The sequence below is a fragment of the Arachis duranensis genome, chromosome 4 (genome assembly GCF_000817695.3).
Source record: "Arachis duranensis cultivar V14167 chromosome 4, aradu.V14167.gnm2.J7QH, whole genome shotgun sequence".
Taxonomy (NCBI): domain Eukaryota; kingdom Viridiplantae; phylum Streptophyta; class Magnoliopsida; order Fabales; family Fabaceae; genus Arachis; species Arachis duranensis.
In genome coordinates, this window is record NC_029775.3 from 657270 (window position 1) to 669557 (window position 12288).

Sequence of the window (12288 nt, forward strand, 5' to 3'; positions counted from 1 at the left end):
AGAAACTTTAAAATTGAACATAATGATGAGTATCAAACACTACGTGGGCAAGTTTGCTGAGTTGTGACAAATTTATGTTACCAAAAATTCAAATTGGATCCCAAAAACATGCATAAATGTGGGATCATTCATGGGGAGAAAAATGTCAAATGACATGAGTTGAAGTGTTTAAATATGTTATATTATCAAATGTACAAGGAATAAGCCTCTTTATAGAGGAATTATAGAAATAGAAATAACTAGAAAATAGGAAAGAAGGGAAAAATGCTAACCTAAAATAAAAGAAAGATTTCTAATCATAAAATCCCTAAAATTAAGCTAAACTAAAAAAGGAAAAGATTTATAATTAATTCTATTTACATAAAAGATTCATGAAAGGAATTAGGAATTTGATTTTGATTTGATCTAGTCAACACTCTCCCTCAAGCTGGCTTGAAGATATCATTCATTGACAGCTTGCTTATTATGCTATCAAAAGTCTTCTTGGGTAATCCTTTAGTTAGAACATCTGCTAATTGTTCCGCGGTTGGAATATATGAGATGCATATCTGTCCTCTTTCAATCTTTTCCCTGATAAAATGCTTGTCAACTTCAACATGTTTAGTTCTATCATGCAACACTGGATTATGAGAAATGGAAATTGCAGATTTGTTGTCACAATACAACCTCATTGGTAGAGAAATGGAAACTTTTAGTTCTTGTAGGATTTTCTCTACCCATAGTGCTTCACATATTCCATGAGCCACTGCTCTAAACTCAGCTTCTGCACTACTTCGTGCCACAACACTCTGTTTTTTACTCCTCCAACTAACCAAGTTTCCACCAACAAAAGTACAATACCCAGATGTTGACCTTCTATCCATGACATTCCCAGCCCAATCCGCATTTGTATAAGCTTCTACTTGAAGATGTCCATGCTTTTAGTAGAGTAACCCTTTTCCAGACGACCTTTTCAAGTACCTTAAGATTTTAAAGACAGCATCCATGTGTTCTTGACCAGGTGAATGCATAAATTGGCTTACCATGCTCACAGCAAAGGCTATATCCGGGCGTGTATGAGATAAATAGATTAGCCTTCCTACCAACCGCTGATATCTCCTTTTGTCCATTACATTTTCTGGTTCAGCTGGCTTCGATTTCAGGTTAGGCTTTATAGGTGTTTCAGCAGGTTTACAACCAAGTAATCCCGTCTCTTTTAAAAGATCTAGGATGTACTTTCGTTGGTTCATAAAAATGCCTTCCTTAGACCTTGCAAATTCAATTCCAAGGAAGTATTTTAATGAGCCAAGTTCTTTGATTTCAAATGCTTTGGCAAGCTTTTCCTTCAAGTCTTTTAGCTCCAAAAAATCATCACCTGTCAGAATAATGTCATCCACATAGACAATTAAGATGACAGTTTTATTAGCTGCTGAATGTTTATAAAAAAGTGTATGGTCAGCTTGGCTGAGTATAACTAAGTTCTTTCACCACCATTCCAAATCGTTCAAACCAGGCTCTTGGGGATTGTTTCAATCCATAGAAAGATTTCTTTAGTTTGCACACTTTATTCCTCCCTAGTTCAGTCTCAAATCCAGGTGAAAGTTTCATGAACACCTCTTCCTCTAGCTCCCCATTCAGGAAAGCATTCTTTATATCCAATTGATGTAAAGGCCAATTGTAATTTGCAGCAAGAGATAAGAGAATACGCATAGAGCTGAATTTGGCAACTAGAGCAAAAGTCTCTCGATAGTCTACGCCATAGGTTTGTGTATATCCCCTAGCTACTAACCTAGCCTTATACCCCTCTATGCTTCCATCAGCATTGCACTTGATGGTAAAAACCCACCTGCAGCCAACCAATTTTGTATTCTATGGCAGATCTACAATCTCCCAAGTTTCATTTTTCTTGAGTGCATGCCACTCTTCCATCACTGCTAATTTCCAGTTGGGATCATCTAGTACTTCCTCTATGTTCCTAGACTCAAACAGATTTGTAATTTTAGAAGTAAAAGTTCGATGTTTTTGAGAGAGATTTTGGTAAGAGACATAATTGGAAATAGGATGGTTGGTGCTGGTTTTGAGTACCTTTTTGGTGTAGGTTCTGGTTTCTTCCCTAAGGGCTATTGGCAAGTTATTATTAGAAGTGACAATTTCAGATTTACCTGGAAGTTCCTGAAGTACTACAGTTGGGCTGTCTTTCGGGTTTTCAGATTGGGTTGGTGCAGAGATGATAGGTTGGTCTCTAGTCTTGGGATATTTCCGAACATAACACCGAAGTTCCTTTTCTGATTGTGGTATTTTTTTTCCTGTTTGGATTCCAACTAATTCTGGCACAATTTCAGAATTGGTTTCCAAATCTTGTTTTGCAATTGTTTCAGAATTTACTTGATTAGTGACAGTTGCATCTTCAATATGTAAGATAGGAGTGGGTAAACGTTCATGCAAAAAATTTTCTTCCCTTAGACTCTCTCCCTGAAGAGAATTTTTCTGAAAAAATATTTCATGTTCCAAAAAACATCCATGCTCACATGAAATTTCTTGGTGTGTGGATTGAAACATTTATAACCCTTTTGACTTGGAGAATAGCCAATAAAAATGCATTTTTCTGCCCTTGGATCAAGTTTACTTCGATATGAAGGTGTATGTAAAAACATAGTGCAACCAAAAGCTTTTAAAGGTAAGTCAGAATGCAACCTACATGCTGAAAAATTCTTTTTGAAAGTATCCAATGGTGTGCAGTAATTTAACAACGTGTGGGCATTCGATTTGAGATAGGCTGTTGTTAGGACAGCATCTCCCCATAAATACTTTGGAACATTACCCTCAAACATAATGGCACGTGCTACTTCAAGATGTTTATTCTTCCTTTCAGCAATGCCATTTTGTTGGGGTGTATTGGGACATGTAGATTGATGTTGAATACCTTTTTTTTGAAGAAATTCACCAAGATTTTTATTAAAGTATTCAGTGCCATTATCACTTCTTACTATTAAAATTTTTGTGTCAAATTGTGTTTCTACCATTGTTGAAAAATACTGAATTGAGTTGTTATTTTCGATGGACCCCATACATCACTATGAATTAAGTGGAAAGGTTTAGATGCATGATAAGTTTGAGAGTAATAAGGAGCTCTATGGCTCTTTGAACGAATACAATTTTCACATTTAAGTAAGGAAGAATCAATATTCTTAAACAAACTTGGAAACAAATGTTTGAGATATGGAAAACTAGGGTGTCCTAGTCTATTGTGCCAGAGCATTATTTGACATAGAACTTATACCACTAAATCCTTGAGCTATTGTATCCTCCGAGATATCTCCAAAATGATAAAGCCCATCCATCATCTTAGCACTGCCAATCATCTTCCCTGAGGTCAGGTCCTGAAAAATACCATGAGTGTCAAAGAATGTCACAGCACAATTGGAATCATTGTAGATTTTACTAATAGAGAGAAGATTACAAGAAAGCTTTGGTACATGTAGAACATTTCTTAGGTCAATATTTTTGGACAGTTTAATTGTACCTTGTCCGGCAATAGATGAAAAACTACCATCAGCAACTCTAATTTTCTCATTTTCAAAGCAAGGAGAATAAGTTTTAAATAAAGGGGAGAGGCTGGTCAGATGCACCTGAATCGACAATCCATGGTGCATTTAAGTTTGAAGTGCAGTTAAGGGACATAGGAATACTAAAATTACCTGTTTGAGCCAAAGAACCACTAGGAGTACTAGACACAACTGGAATTTAACAGCCTTATGAGTTGCTCAACCTGTTCCTTACTCAATGATGATTTTTCAGCCTCGTGAGCAGTTGGGGTAGAGCGTATTTTGGGACCAGGTTTGCTGTCTTTAAGATGTGTTGGTTTTTCATGAATCTTCCAATAGGTTTCTTGGGTGTGACGAGGTTTATTGCAGTGGTCACACCAAAGATTGGAGGGATGCTTCTGATTTGATGAACTTTTAAGTGTAGCAAGTGCTACTAAGAGTGCATTAGACTCTAAAGAAGTCTGTTCAGTCTTGCCTTTCCCCATCATCACAGCTTTACGAGTTTTCTCTCTTCTAACTTCAGCAAATACTTCTCCAATGGAGGATAGGATTGCTCTTCCAATAATTCTGCCACGAACTTCATCTAGCTCCACGTTAAGGCCTGCAAGAAACTGGAATATCCTCCCTTCTTCCACTGTTTGTTGGTGGTGTTTGGCATCAGCGGCTGAATTCCACTTGTAGTTATTGAAGTGGTCAAGATCCTGCCACACCCGCTTCAATGTGTGGAAATATTTGGTGACATTGTCACTTCCTTGTTGAATTTCTCTAGCTTTTAGAGTAAGTTCATAAATCTGGGATTTATTCCCAAGATCAGAGTACATCTCCTTGACACTATCCTACAATTCTTTGGCAGTGGTATAGTACATGTAGTTACTGCTGATATCCTCCTCCATTGAGTTCACCAGCCATGTCATCACCATAGAATTTTCGGTATCCCACACATTATATTGCGGGTCAGTGATGTTAGGTTGGCTTTGCTCACCGGTGAGATATCCAATCTTCCCTCTTCCACGGATATACATCTGAACTTATTGAGACCACCTAAGATAGTTTAACCCATTGAGTCGAAATGTAGTTATCTGAACTGAATGGGAGTCACCACTAACTAGTACCCGTTGCTCAAATTTGAAATCTGATGGAGTAGGAATAGTGTTCTCCTTCTGTTCAGGATTAATGACTGAGGAACTGTCAGCCATAGCTATAAATCAGAGGCACAGTGCAGAGATCTTGCTCTGATACCAAGTTGAAGTGTTTGAATATGTTATTATCAAATATACAGGGAATCAACCTCTTTATAGAGGAATTACAGAAATAGAAATAACTAGAAAATAGGAAAGAAGGGAAAAATACTAGCCTAAAATAAAAGAAAGATTTCTAATCATAAAATCCCTAAAATTAAGCTAAACTAAAAAAGGAAAAGATTTATAATTAATTCTATTTACATAAAAGATTCATGAAAGGAATTAGGAATTTGATTTTGATTTGATCTAGTCAACAACATGTGATCTTATTCATACCTAGCAAAGTTTAGTGACATGTGATCTTTATTGATACCTAGCAAAAGTTTAGAGTGGTATGAAAATGTTTGAAGAAAACCTGTTGAGGCTCCTATTAGGAATGTGGATCAGATAAAAGAGTTTGGTAGCTGGACGCAGAGAGTGACCCAAGAAAACCTTGGAAGAAATTATTATCAGAGGTTACATATATATGATTTATGACAAAGTAATACGGCATCATTTGATCCATGTGGCTAACCTTAGTTATTATGAAAAGGTTAGTAGTTGTTGTTGTATCTAGCATAAGCTTGAGTTCATGAGTGTTAACTTGATTAGTCAAAAGTGAACATTTGTCTCATAGTTATTCTAGGTTACTAAGAGACGATTAATATTTACTAGTTTTGGTTTTGGTGAAAATCTCGTGCATATGTATAATAGCACAACATTTTCCCAATGAGATAAAACAAATGTTTGCCATTTTTGTACAGCTATCTGGTCATGTAGATTGACTGCATTATTTATTGCAAGCCACTAGCATGCATAATGTTAATCTTGAAACTTCAACTGTTAATATTTACATTTTTTCTTTCCTGATAATGAACCTGTCTAGTATGGAACAAATTAATTGCTATTTTTTTTCGTTGAAACTTTGGAAACAATTTTGCCTTTCTTTATTTTGGTACAGGCATCTTGTCGTAGGAACTTCTCTTTGGACGTTGTACTATTAGATGTTTTTGGCCAACCTGTTGATAAGGAGAATGAGGTTTGTGTGCTGGTGTTAATGCTGAACAAGTTAGTGCTCTTCACTTAGAAGAGAGGGACGCTTTTTGGTATTAACATTATCCTTTGTTGATGATGTTAGCAGGTTTATGCTTCACTTTTGTATGCTGACACGCGGGCACCAGTGGAGAATACAATTGATGAAGAAGCACCCATTTTGGCTAGCTATGATGGAATTGAATTTCCTTCTTATGAAAGACCGAGTAAACTTTTACTGGGCCGTGCATCTTTTAAGCTGAAGATATCTCAGGTAAAGATATCACCACATACAATCTTGGCTTATGCTATCCCTTCTGTACATTTTCCAGCTCTTGCCCAATATTCCATTTGATAATTACATGAGAAGCAAATTTTATTTCGAGAGGAAAATACCCAATATTTTCATCAATGGGACTATCATTCATACTTATGCTAGTTGCTATCACCTAAAATGATGCCTTTATTTTTCCTGTTGCAACTGACATACACGGGCACCTGACTCATACAACAAAGTAACATGGACAAATTCCTGTAAAACATTAATGAGAAATCCCATTGCTGAACACACTACTGTCTACTATTAAAAGATACTTCTGTACATTGTATTTGAGCTGCCACATGAAACAGTTCTGAATTAAAATGTTTAATTTGATCATATCCTGAACTAAAAAGATGGTATATGTTAGAGAGATTAATGTGATTGTACTTGCCTTGTTGACATCAATTACAATGCCATGAAATATAAGAATATGTTGACTCAAATTCAAGGTGTCATACATGACTCTCCAATTAAGTTCTGATATTCTTTGGCAGTTTGGCACCATCACTAACTATGTTTCCATTTGCCAGCTTTCATCCAAGTGTGATAACAGGTTGTTCCTCATCAAATTCTGTGTTCCAAAATTAGGAAATTATCCTTTTTTTGAGGCACTCTCCCGTCCAATTCGATGCATCTCCAGGAGTCGTAATACCCGATTGTCTACCCTGGTGTGGAAAAGGTCACCTGGTCTTGCTAAGCATAATTTAATGCAATCTTCAGGAATGGATGATGCATCCTTTGAACATCAGCATCCTGTTTGTGAGGCAAAATCTAATCCATTAACGAAGCGATTCAGATTTGGACATGACAAGATATCTGTATCAGTGAAGGCTGACACCAACGTAGAGCAACCTGACGAGGAATGTAATTCTCATGCCCGGACTACTAATCAGGTGGCTTGTCTGTTTCCTTTGTCAATCTAAGCCTATTTAGCGACCTCTAAAAACCAAACATCTGTGTGCAATGGGCCTAGATTTTGGATAAATGTTGCTTGATAATCAAGAAAATTGTTTTGGACCAATTTTTAATTAGGACAATTTTAAGTTAAAATTAATTCATAACCAACAATCAACCAAATTATTTTGTCGCTGACAAAAATGCCTCCAATTTTGTTATCGACAAAAATATCCTTAAATTATTTAAAAATGTGACAAAAATACACACTCGTGAATTAAAACATCGTTAAAGGAAAACAGTGATGTGGCAAACGGAGTTTCATATATGACATGTGAAACTCTGACATTAACAAATGAGTCACGTCACGATTTTCTGTTAACGAAGTAGGTTTCTAATTGCGGTTGAGCATTTTTGGCACGTTTTCAAATTATTTGAGGATATTTTTATCGATAACAAAATTCGGTAACATTTTTGTCAGCATCAAGATATTTCGGGTGCAATTTTGCTGGTTTACCCCAACCAATTTTAAGTTATTTCTAGTGTAAACTACAAAATTCATACCCAATTTTCGAAGATGCTTATAAAAAAATCTCACTTTTGTTAAGGACAAAAATGTCCTCAAAAGATTTTGAAACGCAACAAAATATCCAACGTTAAATATATATTCTCAAAAAGTGCTTTAGAAATTGGATTTTGATGCGGCTTTTTGCAAGTATGATTAGAAAAGCGAGACCATTTTATCCTTTAAATTTGATAATTTTATTCTAAGTAGATTTTTTTGCGATTCTTTTTTATAAATGACCAATAACACTTTTAAAAAATATTTTTTTTTCTAGAAATCGAATTATTATCCTATTTTTTGTGTGTATACTTTCTCAATAGTTATTCAAATATTCCTACAAATTTGGATCAAATGCATAAGCGGTTTGTCAAATACAAAAGTCGTTTGCTACTTATAAAAAAATGATATTATTTTTGGTTATTTTTGTTGTGTTTTATAATATTTTAAGGACATTTTTGTCGTTTTAAAAAATGAGGGTTATTTTTGTTAGCGTTTCCAAAAATCTGGTGCGATTTTGGTTGTTTATCCTTATCTCTATCTAATAATTTTTTATTTATTATTATTATAATATTTTTTTCCGTTGACAACAAGCTATATATTCTCTTATCCTCTAAAACATTTTTGAAACAATCTATATATTCTCTTATTCTCCAAAACATTTTGAAAAATGACCTAAATATACTTCTAAATTTGGTTTATACTGATACAACTTCATTGAAAAAAAAAAGTTATTGAAAAATAGACACTAGGAAGTTTAGGTGATTTTTCTTTTAATTATCTCTTTAGGATATTTGTCTTAAATTGTCTCTTTTGGATAGTTGTCTTAAAATCGTGTGTGAGATTTATCTTAAATAGCTCTTTTCTTAATGTGATTTTCCTTTTACTAATTATTGAATATCACGGCAAATTTACTGTGAATTAGGTTGAGAATGGGCTTACAACTGGCTTGTATGGCACACCTGCTAACTACGAGGCATATGAGACTCTGTCTGATTCAGAGAGTATAGGGGAGAGAAATTCACCTTCAAATAATGTGGCAAGTAGAAGATATCCAATATCTGACATGACTGTTTTTAAGTACTGCTTGGCTGGCTTGGCTGAGAGATCGCTGATGCTTAAGGAGATTGCATCCTTGGCCTCAAAGAAAGAAATTTCAGAGTTGGCCCATCATGTGTCACTTTATTCAGGATGTTCACACCATGGGTAAGGTTATTATTGATGTAGTGTTATATAATTGCATTAGTACCCCTTACCTTAACTCAGCTTTGAGTTGCTGGACGTGCGCTCTTGTTTCTGACGCAAAGTAGGAGCTTCTCCCACGCTTGCCATGAAAATTTGCAATTAACCACTAGTGTGAAATTCGTATGCACTTGAGATTTCATTGTGGAGAGCATCTTAAGAGGCTGAATAGCAAACCGATCGATGAGGCTGAAGAGACGATTGCTCTTGATCGCAGAGAGAATTTGGCTGCGCCAGAGAAAGTTTCGATCACCAAGTCGGAGAGAACGATTGGGAAGAGGACACAGAGGCAGATGAGGAGGATCAGTCGGTGTTGGCGGATTCTTAGCAGAGGCGATGGAGGAGAATCGATGCTTTTGCAATCAGAAGCTCTTGATACCATAATAGAGTTTGAGAATTCAAAGAAGAGAAAGGTGAAAGAGGGAGGGAGAGGGAGAGAGAGTACTGAACCAGTACTTATATACACAAGTGAGAAAAGAGTGTTCAGCACACTAGTTGAAGAGGGTAGAGAAGTCCTTACATACTTTAGTTAGGGGCTGTTAGGGAATCTATCCTACCTGGCAATTGTATAATTGCCTTAACAGCTTCTAGACTCTTGTAGATTCTTTACTCAGCTCACTCTATTAAAATTGATCTTTCTTTCCTAACAGATTGTATTCCGGCATTCTTCTATCCATGTATTTTGACTTTCTAAACAAAGTATACCAATTTTCTTCTAGTATTATTCAACATAATCGCTTGTCTTTATTGTAATTTATCATGCCTATTCCTTTTTAACTACTTGCTTGATCTGTAAATCAGAAATCAAATATTAATTGCCAAAAAATTGGTGGAAGATGGAACTAATCTTTGGAAGGTGATGTCTCCAAACAACAACCACGTTCCTTGGGAGAGTGCAGTATATGAGATTGAAGAGCAATTCATGAAGATTGCTTCTTGCAGTTCGCGATCTCTCTCACATCAGGTCGTTTCTTTTGTTACTGCCCATGAAATCACTTACAGTTGTGATAACATGTTGCTGCTGTTTACTTTCAACTATTTTAGATGATATTTCTGTTTCAAGGAATTCATGAAGCAAACTATGAATACGAATGGTAAATGAAGGGAATGGATCCTCTCAATTTTTTTTCTCAATTGTTTGGTTAAGTGTGATCTTTCATCTTACATTCTTTAAGTGGGACCAAGAGAAAACATATAAGAGAAGATATTGGATGGTAAAAGATCATACTTTACCAAACAATCGAGGATAAAAAATTGAAAGGATCCACTCCCGTAAATGAAAACCTAAATCTATTTTCGAAATTCTAAAACCAAAATAAGCATATGCATGATATTTGAGCTCTTGCAGAAGCAATAAGAATTTTCATAAAATATGTATAGATTATTATACTTAAATTACTATGAAGGAATGTTGCTGTCATTATTTTGTCATACTTCTTGCTGCTTTAAACCATATTAACTTCCTCTCCAATTGTTGCTTTCGTTTGTAAATCTTTTGTGCAGCAAAGATATGTAATTGGCATTATGGGGGCATGTCATCAGTTTTTCACATTTTGGTTCCAAAACCGTGAAATCCTATAAATAATATATGTCCAAGTATTCTAGGTTTTTGCATTATCCTCTTTATTGAAAATTATTGCCATATTGGGCTAATATCTTATGGTAGAGCTAGGCCTTTCCAGTTCTGTGCACTGAAAAATTAGAAAGAGATATGAGTTATTAGCGGTCATTTTTTGTTTTTAATTTTTCTAAGAAATTTTATAATTGTTGCAGGACCTAGAGCTTCTAAGAGTTATTGCTGGATGTCAAGAGTATTTAGCCCAAGAAAACTTTGAGAAGTTATGGTGCTGGTTGTACCCTGTGGCTTACATAATTTCAAAGGAGCGGATAAACCCTATCTGGAATTCTACATCACCTAAGTGGATAGAAGGATTCATAACTAAGGAGGAAGCAGAAGCTTCGCTTCAAGGTCCCACAGGACTTCAAGAACCAGGTACATTTGTATTGAGATTCCCCACCTCAAGAAGCTGGCCCCACCCAGATGCAGGTAGCCTAATTGTCACATATGTTGGCAATGATTACAAACTTCACCACAGGCTACTTTCGGTGGATCGTGTTTTTGGGTAAGCTTTAGTTCTTGATTCTATGCTATTTAACTGAACTTTTGTTGGCATGTTTCTAAAGCTTGCGAAAATTCGTTAGATTAATACTCAGTAGGGAAGTTTTGGGGTAGATTTGATGGATTCCCATTTAAGAGGGAAACTTATGGACCTGACCATAACAATTATGTGTGGTTGGTTTTCATTTCCATGCATTTCATTCTGTTGCTCATTTATGCCGAGTATTTGAAATCAGTGGCTGAATTTACTTGGTACAAGGGTGCCTTGAAATTTACAATGCATTTTCAACATTTCCATGATAAATATGAACTATACTTAAGCCTCAATTTGGTCCTAATACCCTATTTATTACTGGAATTAGAAATCACCAAGAATTAATGTTTGTGCAAAAATGACTAGATAGCGAGGATATTCAACGGATCACTTAACTTTCCCAAAACTCGCATGTTTGCACATACAACTTATAACTGCTACTATTTCATTAATGACAGAAATTACATACCTTGTGATTATTGCAGCTCTGGTGATAAAGGAATCGACATGAAGCCACTCCAAGCTATGCTACTGGAAGAACCTGAGTTGACTCGATTGGGAAGGCAAGTTATAAAGCATTCTTCATAAGTTGAGGGTACTGGAAATATTTTTTTCGACAAAATAGTCCTTGAATAAAAGAAAGGCATTCGTGATCTTTGGGACGACACATGTGCCTTTTCTTATTGAGGGGTTATTCTGTCAAAATTATAATTTTTCCGGGGCCAGAGAGCCAAGATAGTGGTTTGTCCCCTTATTCATTATTATATAATTATGCTTTAAACTTTCGTCAAGATTATCATTATTCAAATCACTTGCAACTGTTCAGGATAATAAGAGGCCATTAGGATCGGTGGAACTGTGCAGAATTCCCTTCACCACCCAGTTGAGTTCCTTTGAAGGTTGTCTTTGAGTGATAGACTCAGAGAAGATGCGGCTTCTTGTGGTTGATTTACGATAGAATGTTTTCCATCCAGCATATATGTATATAATTTAAGATTTTAGGTATGATATTTTCAACTTTAGCAGCTGTTGATCGTTGAACTGAATTTATTCATATGTAACCACCACCACAATTCATAGCATTGTTTTTCATGTGCAGTTGGCTTCAATAGCCATCTTGCTCATTGATAACGCAATGATTCTATTGATTTTTCTAGTGAAAAAAAAACTAACCCGTTAACTAGGTTTTTACTTGAACTTCAAAGGAAGATGCAAGTCGTAATTCATAGAACCGTAACAGATCATAAATGCCATTCACCATTTGTAAATAGAGGAGTGTTAGGGGATCAACAACTTTTATATTTTATAACCATTAATTAGCCATTAATAGTATTTTTAA

At 35.6% G+C, this 12288-nt stretch overlaps 1 protein-coding gene across 3 annotated transcripts in view; it reads left to right on the top strand.

Moving 5' to 3' along the window:
- LOC107482472 (SH2 domain-containing protein A) overlaps positions 1–12288 on the top strand; it is a 17573-nt gene extending 5285 nt beyond the window's left edge. For 2 of the 3 annotated variants that reach the window (XM_016102976.3, XM_052260777.1), the window contains 8 exons: positions 5706–5783; positions 5883–6050; positions 6629–6991; positions 8480–8760; positions 9598–9760; positions 10570–10919; positions 11435–11512; positions 11776–12288. In XM_016102976.3, coding sequence (XP_015958462.1) covers positions 5706–5783; positions 5883–6050; positions 6629–6991; positions 8480–8760; positions 9598–9760; positions 10570–10919; positions 11435–11512; positions 11776–11794 — 1500 coding nt within the window. In that variant the 3' untranslated portion in view covers positions 11795–12288. The remainder of the gene's footprint in view (positions 1–5705; positions 5784–5882; positions 6051–6628; positions 6992–8479; positions 8761–9597; positions 9761–10569; positions 10920–11434; positions 11513–11775) is intronic. The other variant, XM_016102977.3, reaches the window with a different exon arrangement.